Source organism: Zootermopsis nevadensis, unplaced genomic scaffold, assembly GCF_977971745.1.
Source record: "Zootermopsis nevadensis isolate Lab colony 2312 unplaced genomic scaffold, Znev_1.0 Znev_ptg000030l, whole genome shotgun sequence".
NCBI classification, from domain to species: domain Eukaryota; kingdom Metazoa; phylum Arthropoda; class Insecta; order Blattodea; family Termopsidae; genus Zootermopsis; species Zootermopsis nevadensis.
This window is the reverse complement of record NW_028259162.1, coordinates 360,026-379,706: the sequence shown is the minus strand read 5'-3', so window position 1 is coordinate 379,706 and position 19,681 is coordinate 360,026. Positions and strand designations below refer to the sequence as shown.

At 47.7% G+C, this 19,681-nt stretch overlaps 1 protein-coding gene across 3 annotated transcripts in view; it reads left to right on the top strand.

Annotated features, from left to right (window-relative positions):
* Positions 1-19,681, top strand: part of LOC110833080 (Krueppel-like factor 7) — a 102,930-nt gene that overhangs the window by 77,022 nt on the left and 6,227 nt on the right. For 2 of the 3 annotated variants that reach the window (XM_022070717.2, XM_022070715.2), the window contains exons 4-5: positions 12,434-12,572; positions 12,823-13,028. In XM_022070717.2, coding sequence (XP_021926409.1) covers positions 12,434-12,572; positions 12,823-13,028 — 345 coding nt within the window. The remainder of the gene's footprint in view (positions 1-12,433; positions 12,573-12,822; positions 13,029-19,681) is intronic. The other variant, XM_022070716.2, reaches the window with a different exon arrangement.

Sequence of the window (19,681 nt, the reverse complement as noted above, 5' to 3'; positions counted from 1 at the left end):
ATGCTGTCTCTTAGTCCATCGTCAGGGACTGAGGCAATCACTGAAAACCTTCGAAACGTCGGAAGACCGTGCCATAATGATAAGCCTGATCATCGGTGAAGATTTCGTTGCATTCAGTCGCTGTGAAAGATCCATATCTTTTAAACGTCGCTGCATTTGTCGTAGCCTGTAGTCTGCTTCAGACTGAACAATTAAAATTCCTGGTTTGTTCAGGCATTTTATTATCTGAAACAAGTGTCTTGTTAGAGAGGATTTATTTTCGTCCGAGAGCAATTTGTGTTTATTTCTGCGGTGTCAACAGTAATATTGCCATGGAAATACAAAGCCTGCATAATTGTTGGTGTTACTCACTTGCCGTAGGTTCGTCGTCCCTGCCTTCAACTTGTCTCTGCAGATTCGAGAAAGCGAAACTTTTTCTGACAATTTCCACCAACTGTATCGAGTAGCCATCCACGCCTAGGTCTAGCTATATGGTCTCTTCCATTTTGGTTCTCCGAGAAAAAATTATTGTACGCATTACTCATCTGTCCCTCTCTTTCTACGTGTCTCGCCCATCAAACGTTTCTTGATTTTATTTTCGAAACGTTCAGTTATTTTTGGTGAGCTCTACAAATCTGAGGTTCCTCCCACCTCGCACCAGATTTTCTCCTCAGCGTCGTGTTTGTCCTCAGACACCCTCGGACTGAGTTGTTCTCTCCTGTACCAAAGCTCCCCGCTCCATTCACCCGTCTCGTTTCTCGTGGTTTTATTGATCAGTGCACCTGCAGTTACTCACATACTCAGGTCGTGACCCAGTGAATGTCAGGATCCTGGAAGGAGGCTCAATGAACTGTCAGTAGTATCGATCGCTGTATCGATTACCACAGCGTGGGAAAACTCTGCCCTTCCTCTGAGACAGAGAATGTTAAATCGTGACGTAATTATAGAACGAAAATCGTGGCGCGGTGCTCAAATGTGTCTTAGTACACTCACGGGCACTCAATTAATGTGTAAGCCGGTTTGTCATTCCAAGGATCGGAACGCCTCGCCTCGCCTCGCCATCTGTCGTCATTCGTTAACGAACAGCGAGACAGCGAGAAGTCGGCGTTCGGTGTGGATTCTGACGTGGTTTCGTCGTGGTTCTTCGAGATATATGGAGTTTTTTTTAAACGACGGGACTGCTACTTCGCGTCGTAACTTGTAAAATGGATTTTTTTCCTCTCTCGATTTTATGGTCATCACCGATTAGACATTTTAGGTGCTGGGTTCAACGTTCAGACATTGCATGAGGATAAAAGATGGCGTGGTGGGGATTCCATAATTTTGTGTTCTTCAACAAAAGTTATTGTGAACAAGTTAAGAAGAATTAGAAGCTGGATGAAATTTGTTAAGGTAAGAGGCGACTCGGAATACGTAGGCGCAGATAGGAAGATAATATTAAAATGGGTCTTCATGAAGAAGAGTTGAAGATCTGACGGGCTCTTGTGAACACGGTGATGAACTTTATTTCCACAGAATGAGGGGACTTTCTTGACCAACTGAGCTTCTCAAAAAGGACTTTGTTTAGAAGTTAGCGGCCACTTCAGATGCCCCGTTGTCAAGAACGCCAGGATGGTGGCCTGAGTTTGCCAGTTGATTTTGTGGGTGTACTGGGAGACGAGCGTAAGGCCGGTCGGCCGTAAGTGAAGGGTCACTTGGGCGGAGGCGGCTACTGGGTCAAGGCTCCACGCTACTCTGAATTTAATGAAACGGGCTGCTCGGATTGCAGTGCACTGGCCTGGAAATCAATAGCAGGTCACGTGACGGCGATAACTCTGCGTTTCGTATGAATCTCATTCTCAACTGCGATTGGTTCCTCAAATAACGTGGCTAAAAGGCTGTTTGCTGGTTTGTGTCCGAGCTCCCAGCTCTGCTGTGGTTCGGTTCGCTTTTGAAACAACCGCGGTGCGAAAGGCGACCTTGCCAGCTGACACGAAAGGCGAAAGTTGGAGCGGATCGGCCGTGATCACCTGCTGAAGGATGTAGGTTCTGTTCCCATTGCCGTATCGCATTCATCTGCATGCACCGAGTGTACCGGAGCCGTGCGTCACTGCGGGGTCGGGGTGTCGTCAGGGGGGTTGCGGACCTCACAGGCGGTGCCAGATTTCTGCATGTGCTGACTGACGACTCTCTCACGTCACGAACAACAAAACAAATGAGTAGCGAGTTGCGGTACGCGTGACCTCTGAATGGTGGTCATATTCCCGCGTACCTACGTGTCTGGCCTCTCATGGAGCCGGCAGCTTTCAGTATGGATTCACGTGTGAGAAAATTTCATCTTTTCCTAGTTCCATTTGTTCAGCTATTATTTATTTTCTAACGAATTGGTCAGCCGCGTAACCATTCTAATTTGTTTATGCGAGTGAACGTGGCCAAGTGTCTAGTTAGAAGTAAAAATAATTTAAATTAATTCCCGCCTGTCTGCATGTGCAGATTGCATATGTGATTACAGATAAATGTTTGAGTTATTGAGCTCGTGTTGAAGAAGCTCCTTTTCCAGCATCGAGGTTGATAACGGGGCCTGTGAACAAGTTCGCAGGGCGTTTTAACCTCTGAAGCTCTGTGGCGAGGAGTGTCTGTTCTGTCGTATGGCACTCGTCGCAATAAGGCTGTAGCTGCGTGTGGCATTGACCTTGCTTCTTAGATGTAATCTTGGTGCTTGTTATCCCAAGAATTTTGCTTGTCTCTTATCATTTCCTGAAGGGACACCGGACTTACGAAACGAAGTGTGTTGTGTTGCAGACAAATTGGGAACCATCAGAGGTTGGGCTCGCCTTATTAGTACGGAATTAAAGCGAACAAGTTGGGCAACCTGTGGTCGGCGTGCCAGCTCGGGGTCGCATAACGTGCGTTAGGATGTAACCGTTCGTCCCTGCAGTTGGGTCGTGGAACCAACATGAAAGTCGAGCTCCAAATTATACACGTCGAGGAGGCGCAGGTGCGAAGCGGGCGTGAGGATGCGCGCTTGTAATTGCAGTTGTTTGGTGCACCTTGTTATTAGTACGTGATCCTGCCACAGGACTCGTGCGGCGCTGCAGTATCGTTCGAGTAATTATAGGGAGATATAACAATTTTCGTTTGCTCTTAAGAATCCGTTTTGAGGAAGGAAAAGTTAAAGAATGGTTTCAATGCACGGGCAATTTGATTTATTACTGGTCCATCTGCCTTCGCGGAAAGTGAAGTTGAAATAATAATGATCATCACTTTATTGTTATTTTATTTTATACCAGAAATTACATCGGAACAACTGATCAACAATTTTTCAGTGTCTCTGCAAGCTGTGGGCTCTGACGGGGTATCGCGTCACGACCTCTGAGGTGCGTGTTTGATAATTTATGTAACCAAAGTAAACAGATGAAAGGTCACGATGCTGAACTAGGCCTTGAGTCGCTCGTAGAAACTGAGGCGATCGCCTTCCTGGTGTCCTCAGGAACTCGAAGTTTCCTTTTTGCTCTCAACCCCGGAACTCTCTATTTACCAACACATGTAATCGGCTTGAACTGACAGATTTGTGACTGAATATGGCAGCGTTCCGCAACCTTCTATCAACCTCGGCACGCCGTAAGTTGTCAGTGACACATGGCGGCACACCACAGAATTTCGCCTCACAAAAAAGGGGGTATGAAACCATGTCTGTGTAAGGACCCTTGCCACGTACTGAGTGAAACTGTCTTTGAGCACTGATATACAGGGTGTTGCAGAAATCAAGGCAGACATACAGAATCGCAAAGAAAAGTATATTTACGCGAGTTTTCTTTTCAAGTGTGTCCTGTACTCCGTTTTAATCAGTCTGTTGAGGTGGGCGGAACATAATTTTGAAACTGGTCGTTACAGAGATTACTAATTGGAGGCGGAAGCTGTTGGCCCATGTTCAGGCACACGCTGTATAGCAGGCATTGTTGCGCACGTATGGGTTGTTTTTCGGCTGTTCGGAGGCGACGGGGAGATGCAAGATAAAGCTAATTGTTGCACGATCTGTCCGTCAGCGCCCCCATCTTACGCTGCTCACGACAGCCTCCACGCTCCACTGGGCAGTTTCCTTGTCTCCGCGATGGGTACAGTTCAACTTGATTCATGTCTCCTCAGCCTTTGCTCTCAAATACGAAGCTGCCCCAAAAGTGTTCTGATCTGCGACATTCATGAAGTTCGCATTTGGCCTGGCGAATGTGTTTGTGTGGTTCTCCGAAAACAGCGTAAAACCAATTGATCGTTGTCATGGATACGTGATGTGCTGTGTTTTCTTTGCCATGGGGACTCATTTTTTTAGCATTACGGTACCTGAGTCACGTGTCCTGCCAGGATACTGTATCAGCGCGGCCGAGCCGCAGTTTCGTCCAAATCTTGGGTTTCTAGCGGATGACAAACAGAACTTTCCAAAATAATACTTCACGTTATTCGTGTAAGTAACAGCTCCATACTTGAGAAGACGGTCGCCCCTCCCCCCGCCTCTGTGGAACCACAGGGTTCTTTGCCGTGTTCACAAGAGCCCGCCAATTTTAATATTATCTTCCCATCGACGCTCAGGTCTTTTGATAAGCATCTCTCCTACCAAAATGTCGTGTGACTGTCTCATTCCTGATGAGAAGAGGAAGGAAAAGAACAGCTGGTTCAATTCTGGTCTTTGCCCCGGCGCCATTGGGCTCGAAGCAAAACAGTGCGTCGTTGAACAAAAAAAATCGGATACAATCGCCACACAATGTCGTCAGCAGAACTCGCCAACAGATAGCAGCAGTGTAGAAATTTAATGGCCTCTGCGAAGATGATTTATCATCATTCAGTTTGTCCTCAGCCGATGTGTAATTAAGAGTTCGACCGCTGTACATTTAATGATGGAAATTATCGGCCATTGTTTCTTGTTTGTTATTTATTCGTTCGCGTTGTAGATTTTGCTGAAGACGTAATTAACAGATTATAGCTGTTCATTAATGGAAGTCCCACCAGTTTAGAGGAGCTACGTACGACCGTCTGTTCTGCATCTTCATTTGTTGCTCTGATTGGTTAGCAATTCGAGTATGAGATACGAAACGACAGACAGACAGACATGAGTAATGCCCGTTCTAATGCGGCCTGTTTGATATTTAAATCTTATTTATTTTGGCGTAGTTATGTAGATTAGTTTTGAACAGGGATGCACAAACACATAAGTAGGCAGACCATGAATTAAAGGAGCTCGTGTCCCCATCAGGTACAAGTCGCCTAATAAGCATCGGAGTACAGATTATAATTATTTCCGTCGGCGGAACATCTCATTAGTGTGTCGCGAGAAGCTGCTTCATTATTTTCATGGCAACAGGGTAATGCGGAGAGGCGCCCGGGGAGGGTCGCCCTGATGTCTGCGAACTGCTACACAATCGAACGATGTCTCCAGTTCGTATCTCGTCGGAGCTCGGTGCTCGCATGTGGCTCTGCCTTAGGCACTCATCGGTCCGCGTACTCATAAATCCCGTTATTTATAAAACCAGATAATTTAATCCGAAGGGCAGAGTCCATTTTGAGAAGCTGATACTGCCTCAGATAGTTTAGAATTCTGTTTCTATAATTTTCTTCGAACTTTTGTGCATCCTGAAACGCGTCATGGGTTAGACAGAACTAAGCCCGATGCTTACAAAATACTGAATATTTATGCTTCATTTAACGTCTGAAGTTATACAGCGTCGAATGAGAGGATGATAGTGAATAGTGAATTGGAAAGGATGTGGAAGGAAGCGGCCGTATCATAATATGAGATACTGTCCCGGCATTTGGCTGAAAGACTGTGTAAAACCACGAAAGCCGGTCTCCGAGCGGAGATTTGAACCCAGGACCTCCCGAAATAGGAGTCTTCACCACGACGTTCGATACTGAAGGCTGTCGGCGAAAGTCGTGGTGACTCTTCGTACAGACCGTCTTTTTGCAAAGAAGCGATAGAAACTTCGGTAAATGAATGCCCATTCACGTTCGCCGAGAGGAACCGAATTAATTGCTAGGGCCGCAGGGCAAACGTCTCTCTCCACATCGCCTCTTCTGCGTCTTGAGCAAGGACCCGTGTGCAGTGCTGGGTGTCGGTGTTTTGACAAGTTGGAGCAAATTGGACAAGCTTTCACCGGGTTTCGTAACAAGTCTGGGAAGAGACGGTCTGGCGTGTTCGCCTCGGACCGGCTTGTACCTCGACGTGCGAACCTGTTTAAGCAAAGTTACGTACAGCTGGCATCTTCTACTACAGTATAATACGTTGCATGACGTATTAGAATTCTTTCATTTTGGATGAAGCGGGAGAATATGTTGGCATTCGCGCGTGGGAAGATTTCTGAGAAATGAAGGAAACGATCCCTCGGGCGGTATACGAACCGAGTAACACCAGACGTCACACCAGATCTCTAGCCACGTCTGGGTCCTGTGCTTTACACACACAGACACAGTTATCTGTTGCGTGAGCTCCTCACGCGTTACCCGGTAACCCGAATTGCAGTCAGTTTCTTGTAACGCCTGTCGTACGTAGTTCGTACCACGGACGTCGCTTCGAAAATGTTCTCCACATGTTTAATGTGGGATTTGAGGTTTTCAGGGCGGTGAAAATTCGTGCTGGTGTCTTTTGGGAAACTCCGGAAAATGCTGTCTGCACGGCGCTTTGTTGAGTCTCGCGTGCGTTCGTTCACATGGTGGAGAGAACTCCGTCCTCGTGTGGCGCGGTCGGCTACAGCGAGCTTCTCCCGTCTCTGTCGCTCGCGGACAAGGCCGAGCCTGAAGATGGCTCCTCTCATCATCATCATCATCCCGGATGCTAATTCTTTCTGTGGGTCGGGATGTGCCCAGTTGGCAAGGACAACAGCTTGTGCTGTGTGCGATGTTGCCACGGCTCGCTCACCACGCCCTGTTCTCGTCAGCAAGGGGTGCCCGCGCAGTTCCGGTTTGCCTCCAGCCGTGTGTAGGCTACACGCGGCTGCTCGCGGGGCATCAGACTGGCATTTTCCGTGGTTTTTCTTTGTCTCCCCGGGCCAGCGGTCTGCCTGTAAATAGGCTCCGCCCGGACATCCTCCGAGGTGTTTAACGCGAACTCTTGCGACGTACAAGCGTCAGTTGTTACTGTAAATGCGGGCGCTCAGAACCCAACGCCTTGCAGTAGACGGCATCTGCTTCATTGACAGCTAAAGGGCAGACAGTCCCATGTCGTAACGCAAATGAAAGTGGCACATGTATGTGGATGGATGTCTTCATAACGACATCGCACGCCCTCGTTTGGAAGTGAATGCGTTCACTCGTATCTTCACGTACGTGACTTTGCGCGATGCACGTATCTCGCGTGTCCTTGACTCCTTGAAGTTGTTGCATGTAGCACGCATGGGAGACAAGAGAATTGCTCGTGAAGTTTCAGTCGGAAGACCCCGAAGGGCAAAGGCACAGACGGTGGGTGGTCTTTTGACTCTTGTGGACACGGTGGTGAACCATTCTGGACCAACTGAACGACTGACTGTTTTCCAAAGAGCATTCCGCGTCGTAGACGATTATGACTGTCTTCGCCGTGTAGTCTGGTTGAAGTTTACCGACGTTTCGGCGCTCCAACCCAGAAGACCTGAAATCCCTCGTGTGCTGTTGCAGTTGAACGCCGCGCACGTACTTTCAGGGGAGCCGAGGCTTAAGCTCTGATGTCACGCGGAATGTTGCGTCACAAGGCACGTCCTATTGTCGGGTGTGCGCGAGGATGGTTCTTCGGGTTGGGCCGCGCTGGGACGGGTCAGAAGAGTCGGCTGTCGCGCGCAAAACTGAACCAAGTTCGCTTTTATTATTTTCTCGTTGCTTTGACCCGTCTTGAGACTTCATATTCTGGCATGCACGGAAAAGTAACATTACAAAGTCTCCGTATTGCTACAGAGATTTTTGTAATAAACAGTGAGAAAAGAAAAACATCGATTAGGCATTTCACGGGGGGAAATTAAACCGCCCTACGAAACAATTTTGTTTTATTTTAATAATTTTGTTAGTTTCTTCCCTGACAGGGGAGCTGGTACGTTCTTCCGAAACGTTGTTAAAACACGTACAATACTACTTTACGGTGTGGGAACGCCGAAGACCACGGTCTGATCATCGCGAAAAATTCAACTCTTATTAAATATCACCGTTGAAATTTGCTATTGGAGTCAGTGAATTTTCCGGTGTCTTGACGACCATCACATAGTGAAAGGAGGGTCTTAGGCCACTCTTGCTCATTGCCTGGGAGGTTGTGAAAGTAATGGGACGGGACACGTGACATGCCCTAGAGACTGCGTGCCATCTTTGGAGCTGATGAGACACCGGCAGCGACCCATACGTCCGTCACCTCCCGGAATACTGCAGACACGCGCTTTCTCTAACCTTTGTGAAATACATTTTTGTTACCTTCTGGGTCGTGACGCACTCCCGCCACGTCCGTACTGAGGATTGACGGTCTACCCTGAAGATAGAGGCGATACGTTCCTTTTAAACTCAGGAACCACCTGCAGAACTACAAGGCGTCACAACCCTCAAGCAGAACACGAGGGGAATGTGCGAGGTCTGAGACAGTGAGCGCGCCTCCGAAACGTCGTCAGTCAGTTTCTGTGACCCTGCAGGGCTCAGACGACAGTCGTCTCCGGTTCGCATGCTTTGCCGGAAGGAAGATGATTTGGGCAGGGCGTGTATCAGGTGTGGAAACTGTGGAGAGAAATCATACCTGAACGCTAAGAGGTCATCGTGGAAGGGTAATATTAAAGTGGGTCGGCTGGCTCAGGAACCTTGCATTGCGCATGCTCGTCACACCGGTGTTAGCCGAGAGGTTATGTTTTATTCAGTAGTGATGACATGGCCCAGATGCCTGCGAGGCAGAAACAAACGACGTTACGGTCACGCAACCCAGCAAAACAGATTCTTAAGGGCCATTAGGTAATTGTATCTGCCAGTAATTTAGGAACTCATGTGCTGTCTGCATTGATTTATTGATCAAAGGAGGCGGCGTAATTTTACACCTTTCAAATTGGATTTTTTTTGTTGATATCTGTTCGAAGAGACGTCTTCAGTAAAAACACTGCAGATGTTTGACGTACTCCTTGTGTATCTTCATATTGTAAAATTTTCGTGTGTGGGAACTTGGGCATTAAAGTCGTGTAACCACAGACAAGGAAGGGCAGATGAGAGAAAATTACACAGCCAGGAGCTTCACCCATTACTATTACTGTGACTGAAGGCGGGAACGGGAGAAACAAGAAATACACACAGAACTTTGGTCGGAAGACCACAGCGAATTGAAGCAGATTGTGAGGACATGCCTTAGTCTAGGACGGTGCACTGGAGGACTTAGGTTCGTCATTAACATAATTTAACAGCTGAGTAACTGTCAGCTTCTCGTAAGAGTACCTTAGAGTTAATTCCCGAAAGTACAAGAAGCCTCTCGGTCACATGACATGAGTGAAGATGGCTGTCTTGTGGGATGTTGTGCCGTGTAGTCTGATTGACGCGTCCAGGCGTTTTATCGACAGCCCGATGATGGAGGCCCAGAAGGCAGCCATCTTTATACTCTCGCCGTGAGAACCTGAGATCTCGCCGTGTAAACAGTGTTGTTAAACCTGTGTTCTTATTGGCTGGCACACGGGAACGCGCGGCTAAGTTGCCCACTTTAAGTGCATGAAGACAAATTCTGGTGAAGTCGAACAGGGGCTTCTGGGCTGGCTAACGGTAAAGATGGCGGTGCTGATTGTGGAGGGCGAAGCTGCGAGGTGTGTGTTTGCGCGAGGAATGAAGCTGATCAAATATTTGGTGACACCAGTATTGATTTCTGGGCAACTAAATCCTTCGCTGTGAACACAGTCTATTATGACCAATCTGTAAGCGAGAGAATGGTCTTCACAAACACGGAGCCATCTTGTGACTTCACGTGTGTGATTTACAGCCACGAGTAAAACGCAGTTTGATTTATATCGTAGCTGTGTGCGTTTTGGCAACACTGTATATCACCTGCTGTAATTACGAATATTTCAAACTTCTTTTGCGACTCTAAGATTGTAATCTCGACAGGATGAAGAAATTTTCCTAAAAAAAGACACGCGGCTCCCAGCTACTGTAGATCATAAGTCTAGGCAGGGCAGCGTTTTCCTAGTATTACGGAGAACTTCTGGCCACCGACCGCAACTTACACAAGAGTCTGAAATACTGAGAGTTCACAGACGCCCCTTCGTCTTCGGCTTCATTTATTTCAGATATTAATCTGTTGTCATAGAAACAAAGCGATGTGAGAACGGACTGGTGTTCCTGTCAACTGTTCCTTATCTTGGCCTCTCATCGCACTGTCCAGTTAGGAAATATGAAGCAGGTCGCTTTGTTGTGTGTATTTAATGACGCATAATCAGTTGAATATCTTGTCGTCGAATCAGAGAGAGGCGATTGTGGTGTAAGAATATGTCGAACCGGATACCTCCTGAGTACAAGTCAGAAGAGACGCCGAATGATGAGCTAACCTGCGTGCATTGTTTTTACTTCCCAGTGGCGGGCGGTAATGAGACTTCCGAGTCTGTGAAAGTGGGAGCATGTTGACCAGCTGAGTTACTGTCAGCTTCTCAACAAGGTGTGTGTTCCATGGATGAAGCTGTGTGCCTGTGGGATGCGCCGTCGGTCTCTCTTTAAAATATCATCTTTGGTGCTGTTCGATGACATTTCGTCCCTGAATGTCTTTGGCGATGATATTAGGCTTCTTTGTTTCGGACCGACAGATCGGGAATGGTTCGGTCTGCCGGATGCAGCGGACCAGATGTCATCTCCCTTCTTGCCTGAAGACGTAGGACGAAGCTCTTCCAAATGTAGTGAATTTAGTACGTTTAAAAAAAAGAAAACTGAACAGGCTGTGGATAAAGACCAAAATAAAGAAAGATTTGAGGTTTTCACAGCGGCGACTCTGAAGATTCCTGTCTTCTGGGTTGTTGCGCTGTGTAGATTACAGAAAGTAGTTCCTCAGTGTATATTTAATTACGCATAGCGACGAATGGAAGGCGGGGGGGGGGATAATTTTTAATAATAGTCGGAGTCGTTAAAGGCAGTGGTTGTGGTCTATTTTGAAGTGTTATTCCAGAATTTATTTGAAGAGACAGAACCCACGAAAATACTCTGGTATAATAACAGACGTCCAGGACCCAGGACCTCCGAAATAAGTAGGAGAGCCAACCACTCGAATACGCCAACACATTCAGCTCTCATTGTGGTCGTCTGCCTTTATACCTCATACGCGGTGACGTATGAGTGTGTACGCTATTGTTTTTCATAAAACCGGTTTGAATTTTCAGTAGCAGCTTCTGATCTCCTTCCTCGTGTTTGAAACAATTGAACATCGATGGGCGGAGAAGCTGTTGAGTAATTAGGTGTTATCTGATGGCTCATATGCGGTAATTTTACTGTGCGAGCTGAAAACATTTGACTCGTGAAGACTGTGGGCGTGTCTCAGCCGAAAAGGCTTATCCTTTAATCCCATAAGATTTGGTACAGCCTTCTTCTGTGTGAGGAGGTTAGATAGAGAACTGACAAAAGTGTAAAATGGATTTATGGAGTCAGCGGTATCACAAGTACCGAGCTGTATCATTTGTTCTGAAGCAAATTCCACAGACGCCTTAGTTTTTTTATAGCGTGTTAAATCCTCCCTAGAGTCGTTAATCAACACTGAATTTGTAAATATCAAAGGGTAAAAATGTGCGCTTCTGTGGAACCATAAACCCCAGACGTACAAAATTTCGAGATCTTACTCTTGAACGCTTCTGGCCCCGTTCCCCCCCCCCCCCCACAACCTTGTGTTTCTGTCAGCACGTTTACACGTAGTTTCACGTAAATCGGTTGACTGGTAACGCCCGTGGTTTTAATCGCGTGACAGACAGACAGCTAATTGCGTTCGGAGACACTAATGATCGGGTTGTGGTCATAATTGTATGAGAACAAGTTATTAACGCCGTTTTAATTGCATATAGAAATCTTATGCAGTCGATGTAAAAGCATTCCTTTGCGAACCTGCCGTGTTTGACCTTACACTATTTTTAGACTTGGTTGTCGAGGTAAACGCAAACAGTCGATGTCCGCCTTTGGTTTATAGCGTAAAGTAGTGAGGTTTATCGTTTTGATAGCTCTGATGAGCACTTGGCAAACGAGGAAGGTGGTGCCAACATCACCTTTCGGCAAACTGAAACGGGGGGGTGGACCTGCTTCTGATCAAACTTCTTTGCCGTAGTACGTAATCCTGCATTCTGTATCTTAAGTTACAAGGACAGAACGCAAATTGCAGTTTTTATTGACTTTAAACCTGCTTATGGAACACGGAAACAGCTAATACTAATCTGCATTTCTATATGAAGTAATTTTGGAATTAAAATGAGCAGGCAAGCTGTTTTGTATGACTTTTCTCGTCTTATTTTTTGCATAAAGATTAAAGAGTAATTTCTCGTTCGAATTTCAGGCGAGAGATGCTCTCATGGTGTTCGTCTCGTTACAGAAACGTCTCCTCCTGGCGAATCCCTAGCCAACTGCCTCGAGAAACTGCACACCGGCTCCACGACAACGCTACTGTCCCTGCAGAGGATAAAGGATGCCTCCATGTAAGTTCACTGTTTGCTGCTTTGCTCGACGTTCGGGTAGAATAAGGGAACTACTTTTTGTTATTCGGTTGAATTTTTGGTGGTTTGTTTGTTTGTACTTGCTGTCAGTAGCTCTGACTGCTTGGAGTCGCCGTAAAATAGTACCAAGATACAGTGGTTTCTTAGCGGCATTACGTCCAGACCATCACTGATCAGAGATTCGCTGTCCATCCGGGTTTCTTCATCGAAAAATGTGCATGTGTGTTCTCAGGGTGTTTCACAAGCCGCCTGTAGTAAGCCCCAGCAACAGGATTGCTGCGCAGAACGGCCTGCGCAGTGGGTCCGCATCGCCCAGCGCCCCACCAGACTACGGCGACAGTTTGAGGCGACGCAAGGTGCACCGGTGCGACGTCGTGGGCTGCGACAAAGTGTACACGAAGAGCTCTCATCTGAAGGCCCACAAGAGGACACACACGGGTGAGCAGACGGCCGCGTTAAAGTACTTTTTGTCATGTATTAACTGCGAGAAATACAAAACAACATGGAATGCCCGCTAATTCAATCATTAGTTTATTTTAGGTTGGGTTAGGTTATTTGCGTGAAGGTGCTACCGCAATCATGTCGCGTAGCAACGGTTCAGTGGCGTCCCGTTGGTACTGAAATGCTAGTCTTGCCTCTGACACACCCTCCGCAGTTAAACATTTGCGTTGACACGAAATGAGATCCTGTAACTTATCTTGCGGAATGCTGTTGTGCCCATAAGTTAAGTTCAGCTTTACGTGAATGTTATCGGATGACCGTCCGGTCCCTCGCGTCGTCGCCCGGTCATTCCAGGGTCCTCGCGACAGTGCGAAGGCGCCAGTCTGTTACAGTAAACCGAAGGACATTCCATTGTCTGTTTCGGAGGGACTCGGCATTTGACCTGCAACTGAGGCGCGCCGAAATGACTCATTTCCGTGAATTGCGTTTTCGGATTTATCTTGGATCTCATCTGCGCTCGGCGTGGGGTTGTGAAAACTCACAAAGCATCGTTGGTGTCACAAGATCGCCATTTTTTGCATTCGAGTTACTTCGTCATCTTGTTCGTAGCTGTCACCTGTTTCGCTACCACTCCGGGGCTTCGTTACGTCGGAGTCACGTGGACGTTTACGCTCTAAAGCCCGAAGCTCGTCTAAATTACATTTAAGAATTCAGCCCGTACCGCGAAGAAAACACTACACTTCACCATTACAAAGATCGAATGGTTAACGCTGTTTAAGGAAATAATCGCTGTTTACAGTGAGAATTATATGAATATTCGGGCAAAATTCTGTTATTTGTTTTTAACGCAGGTGGTACATATAATTACCACTCGGGGTTAAAGAGTTAATTGCCGTTTTGTTCGAGACAGGTTTGCTTATCAGGGAGGTTCCCGGCATCAGACCATCAGCCCCCCTTTGCACGAGGGTGTCTGTATGTGACTGTGTGATCGTGCAGAGGAGGGGCCTTGGGCGTGGATTGGATTCGTCTGGCACAGTATAGGACGTATGCGACGGTTGGTACTTGTGAACGCGGTGGTTCTATGAGTGTCTGCAACGCGTAGCTCGTGAAGAATGTTTGTGCCCAGTACCACACACACTTTGTTGCAGCGATAAAATCTGATTGCCTCTGTTTGACGCTAAGCTGGAAGAAAGACGGTCTTCAGTGGCTGGCCAAGGCTGCTGTGCAGATATTTGTTCTTTTTGGCATTTAATTTCGTAAGGAAACGCCTTCGAATGAAATGGGATGGCCCGTCGCCGTACGAGCAAACCAAATTCTGTCATTATCTGTTTAGTTTCGCAGTTGGACGGCTCCGCAAACGGCAGCGCTGATATTTCCGCTCTTGAATCACGAGCGCCATCTTCGTCGGTCCATGCGGCGAGGTAACGGATTGCCCGCTGTACCATCAGTTCAGGATCTTTAATCTCCCCGCATCCTTCATAAAAACGTAATGAAAAATGGCCTGTACAGTCCCGTGATTTATTAGTGTTTCAGACATGCGCTTTCATTGTGAAGGAGCGAGTGTTTTTGAAAACAAAGAGGTTTGATGCGGAAAATTGAGGTGGGGTGACGGAACTTTTTATGGGCCCACTTGCAAGGTAAGAAGCTCGAATTGGAGATACAAGCATGCTTCCACGGACCACGTGTACCGATGTGTCCTCCTCAGCCGCTTTGATCGACTCCGCCCTCGACACCCTGTGCCCCCCGCCCTTCGTTAATCGCCACCCTGACTGACTTTGTCGAAGGGGCAAAGTCCTCGGGTGTCAGCCGAAAGCCGCGTAATTTCGCACGCGCGTTTTTCAATGTTTTCGCCGCGTTCGCGTTGTGAAACGTCCTGTGACGTCTTCCTTTGTCCGTGGCACCTGACGACGTGAGTCGTGAGTAATGCTATAACAGGTTGACAAATGGAAGGCGTCATTCCTCCGCCGTGTTATTAGAGCTGGATGCAGTCGCACAAATAACGAGACAATTGAACCGCGACAGTTTCCCCGGGATCCGACCTTCAGATAAAAGCAAAGATGGCGGGCAGTCGCTGTGTGCAAGCTTTATCTGCGGTCATTTATCAGCTGGACGATGATATAAGTCAGGGGGGAGGGGGGAGACGAAGTGCTGTGTGACATACTGCCTGAACTCCGAGGGGCTGTCCAAACTACGGTGCCATTGGGGACTTGGAGCAGGTTTGACCAAATTTTATAAGCAGTCGAGCCCTCTCACTAAATACCCCCCGACGCACATTGGGTCCCTTTCTATCAACAGTAATAATACTGGGGTCTCTGCCCTCGCCGTGGGGGTTTCCGTCCCTTTCTCGCTCTGTTTTAGTTTTCAACCTCGAAAAATTAAGAAAATGAAAAGAAAACTGATTTAACCCTTTACAGTCACGTGGTTTTGATATGTGATTACATTGTCTCAGTTTGGGCCTTGGAGAGGTTTTCCCCGTGTCACAGCCGCGTACAAGTTGACGGTGACCACAATTCTGACCTCACGTCTCGGAAAACAGAAATTTGTGTTTCTGAAAGGGAACTCAGAAGTTAATGTTCCGGTAACTAACACGTTCGAATTATGGTTCATTACGCAAAAATGCGGCGGGGAGTCCTTTAGAAGCGAGTCGATAAATTCCCCCCTTTTTTTTAGGAACTCGAGATCTGTTTTAGTATTATCCCGCCATCTATGCCCGGGTCTTCTGCTCTGTTTTCGCTCTCATAGTTCTGATCCCTCACATCCGGACATGGATATTAACGGCACTTCCATTACGTTCAAATGACCGTCCTCTCAGCATTGCGAGGTGTTAAGGACAGCGTTGCCATTCGGCCTCTTGTCGTATTGTTCCTATGGGAACTGTCGGTAACTGCCGATTGTGTGATGCTGCGATAACTGGCGCATCGTAACACCTTGTACTACATCACGACATGCCGTGGAATTATAATCCAAGCGATACGATCTCCAGAACCCGAAATAGACCACGCCGTCGCCTTGTTTCGCCACTTGCTGGTGTGTTGTGGTAATTCGTTTAGAAACGCGTTTACACCGTGGGAAGGATCAGAGGTTCTCTCCTCTCCCATGGCACTCCCAAGTGTGCAACTCTGCGAACGCTCTGCCCCTGACCTCAATTTCCTGACTGAGTCTCGCGTGGAGACGTTATTCCCATTTTGAAAGTCGCACGCGTACGAATTCAGCGCGTAATATCCCACCCAGCTGCTGGCGTTCTTTAGAACCAGACTGTCGCTCGCTCGTCTACCCGAGAAATCGCACGCCTCGAATTGAACCAGCAGATCCATTACCGTATTCACAAGAACCAAATATTGGGCCCTGTCCTGAGCCAGATGAATCCAATTCACACTTTCGTTAGTATCCATTTTAATATTATCTTCCCGCGTACGCCTACGTCTCTCTCTGTCTGTCAGATTTCTCTCCCAATTTAGTGATCGTGTTTTTCCACTGGCGCATGAGTTTATGTGAGATTTGAGATTCTCACGGCGTAGGTTTCAATTTTAGTCTTCTGAGTTGTAATGCGTCGTGGACGTTTCGGAAGGTTGCTACCATAAGACCAGCACCAACGACGTTTTTAATCATTCGTACTGTTGATGTTCTGTAAGTGAACGTACACTCAGCTGGACTGATCACAGATCGATTCTCTGCTGATTAAATTTCGACTTCTTTTAATTAGAAAGCCACTTTTATTTTTAATATGAGAGGCGTGATGCTTCGCCACGAAGGTTTTGAGGGAATTTGGTAATAAATTCGGTTCTGAATTCGACGGTCACACGTAGTGCAGGTTGCACTCAAATGCCAACGCCTTGTTACAGGTTGCAGGGTGGGCGTGGTTCTCGGGGGGGGGGGGGGGCTCAACTCAAAAGGTCAGCCTCTGACCTAAAACGTGCGCATCCTGGTGTCTCTTAGCTCCTCTGTTGTGCGTGCAAAAATTGACGTAATCTCACACTAAAACCGCCGAAACAAGGTCCTTGACTCTGAACCCCAAGCAGTTCATGGCGTGAAGACATTTTTTTATTTTTCCCAACTTCGTGTTGTTGAAATTTGCGTTTGCTGTTTCATTAAGAGACATAACCCGCTCTAGCCGTACATAATAACCCTGGGGATTCCCAACTGCTCTAGCTGTCTCTCCGGCTCGACGAGGAACCAGAAGTTTATCGTCTAGTATCGCATATTTGACTTTTGAATAAATTCAGCTGTGGACGTTTCGTCAGTAGAGGTTACGCAGTCTTTAATTCGGCACAAGTCATAATTCCAATATGGCAGTCGTGCGAAATAAAAATGGGAGAAATTTAACATCGCTGCAGAGTGGTTGGCACTCCTGGTCTTGTGTTTGCTAAGTCCCGGGCTCAAATGTCCGATCGGACACGGGCTGTCCTGACTTCCTCAGTCCCTGCGACCAGATGCTGGTATAGTACCTTTTCTCACCACCGCAGATGGGAGCAGCACGTTCGTCGCAGAACTGCTTCTGTGTGTCGGTGGACGGCAGCGCCACGGCGCACATTTCTTCCGCCGTTGTCTTGCAAGGCATTGTCATCGTTGAACAGCTTCATCAGATATGTTAATGAATTTAGTTAGCTCTCGCTCTGGCTACGCCTGTCAGCGACACACGCGCGAACAGGACGCCCGCCGGTAGCTGAGAGCAAAGGGGCGCGCCCTTGTTAAGTCTGAGGAGCACGCTGTTCGAACAGGGCGGCGACTGGCCGAGGCATTTGGATCGCAGATGACGAGCGGAATGTTCGCGTCACGAGGGGCCCTACACCTGATCCTGCTGCCATCGAGTAGGATGAGATGGGAGGGACATGTAGCATGCGTGGGTGTAAGTAATTCTGGGTATGAGCTCTGCGAGCGCTAGTTTACTCCAGATGTCGCGTCATGTGCGATTTAATTACGTCACGCTCGAGATGCGCTCCGTTTGACAGTGTGGACGGGTTCTGGGGAAAAAAAGATTCACGCCAATTTTTGCTCAGTGTCGATTGTAAGGGCTTGGCTGTGGTACAAATTGGTGTTTCAATTGCTTGACGTCTTGTGCTAAATTCAAGTATTTTTTCCAGCAACAGGTTTTTCCAGTCAGTTAACTGGCTCCTTCCTTGCAAATTGTGCAGAAAAATTAAGACGCCGTAGCGGATTCATCTGACGTAATTGCCTCTTTGCATGTTGAGTTTCCAACACTTCAAAGAGGTCTGTAGTATTTGATGACCTTAAGATGACGCATTTAAATGTCGAGACAGTGGTCAAGACGAGGTGTGACGACCCCTTGTTAAGGACGTTCACTTGTTTCGGAAACTGGTGTCGCTGGCTTCATTTCAGTTCTCGGAAGTTCACGTGAGCACTTGGTGGTCTGTGTCTGCATTGCAGGACGTCGTAGCATTGTCTTCCTTGGGCTAGTTTTTCGTTATGTAGGGTCTGGAGGGCGTGTGGACCAGTGGCCCGTGATGCGAGGTTTTTGCTAGGTGCTCCACGCAGTCTGAATGAACCCTCTGCTGTTTCTTGCGGACGCAGTCAGATGCTCAGCTTCCGCCGTGAGAAGTGTCCTCGCTGGACCGGATCAGATCAGACCGTTCCGTGACGGGCGAGTATCACTTTATCGGGTCTAACCCCAATAAATCTTCGAGTTCGCCTTTCAATCGTCCTGCTGCTTTTCAAGCGCCACGCCCTATTCAAATTTGGTCGACTTACTGCCGCGAGAGGAGCCCTTGTCCGGCGACAGGAGCGCGCGTTGTTCTGCCAGATCACGAACAGACTCCAGGATGTGGCGGAGGAACCCGGACGCCGGCGACTATTAAATCATAAAAACATAAATTCATTGCCAGTCACTCATGAATATTGGACGAGAAGAGGGCGTCGTGTGTGTGTGAATAGAGAGCAGCATCCATCGCCTAGTGATCTCTGAAAGGTCAGTAAGTCGACTACGTGGTCGGCCGATCGGTCTGGATCCGTTCCAACACTGAGGTTGTGAGTTCGAATCTCACTCGAGGCAAGGATTCTTCCTGTCTTACGGCGAGTGGACCCGACGCCCAGCCACCCTTAAGAAGGATTCAGGGTCCCAGGAATTAACAGGACAGAAGCCGCGTGATTAATGAATTGCAGCTCAGGGGGTCTTATGCTTGTTGTGGCATTTTCGTCATTCGTGTAAACGCGGATGGGAAGGTTTAAGATCTTACGTTATCAATTTCATCTTTGCATATCGACGTCCGTGTGCTGTGTCGCCCGCGAACTCTACTTCTTATTGCTGAATCGTGGCTGGCCACACCTTTGCATCCTCCGAGGTCGCGTCGTGTTTTATCTGGTCATGAAGAAGAAACAATGGAACATTCTCGAGATTTTGTCAAAGCCATAAATAAAAGTTTCAAACCGCAGTGAGTTCTAAATCACATAACAGCCTGTTCGCATGGAGCTGGTCCGCGTGGCAAGAGTCCACGTCAGTCTGGACTGCGTTTTGGGTTCAGCAACGTTTGAAAATGCCTTGCGTTGGGTGTTGGGGTGTAATCACGGGAATTCTCTGCGAGATTGGGGACGGGTCGAAGATGGAAAATGAAAGGAAGGCGCGCGACTGCCCGACGATTGCTTACACATGGCGAAGTTATCGAGGCGTGTCCTTGGGTGAAGCACGTGTTAGCGAG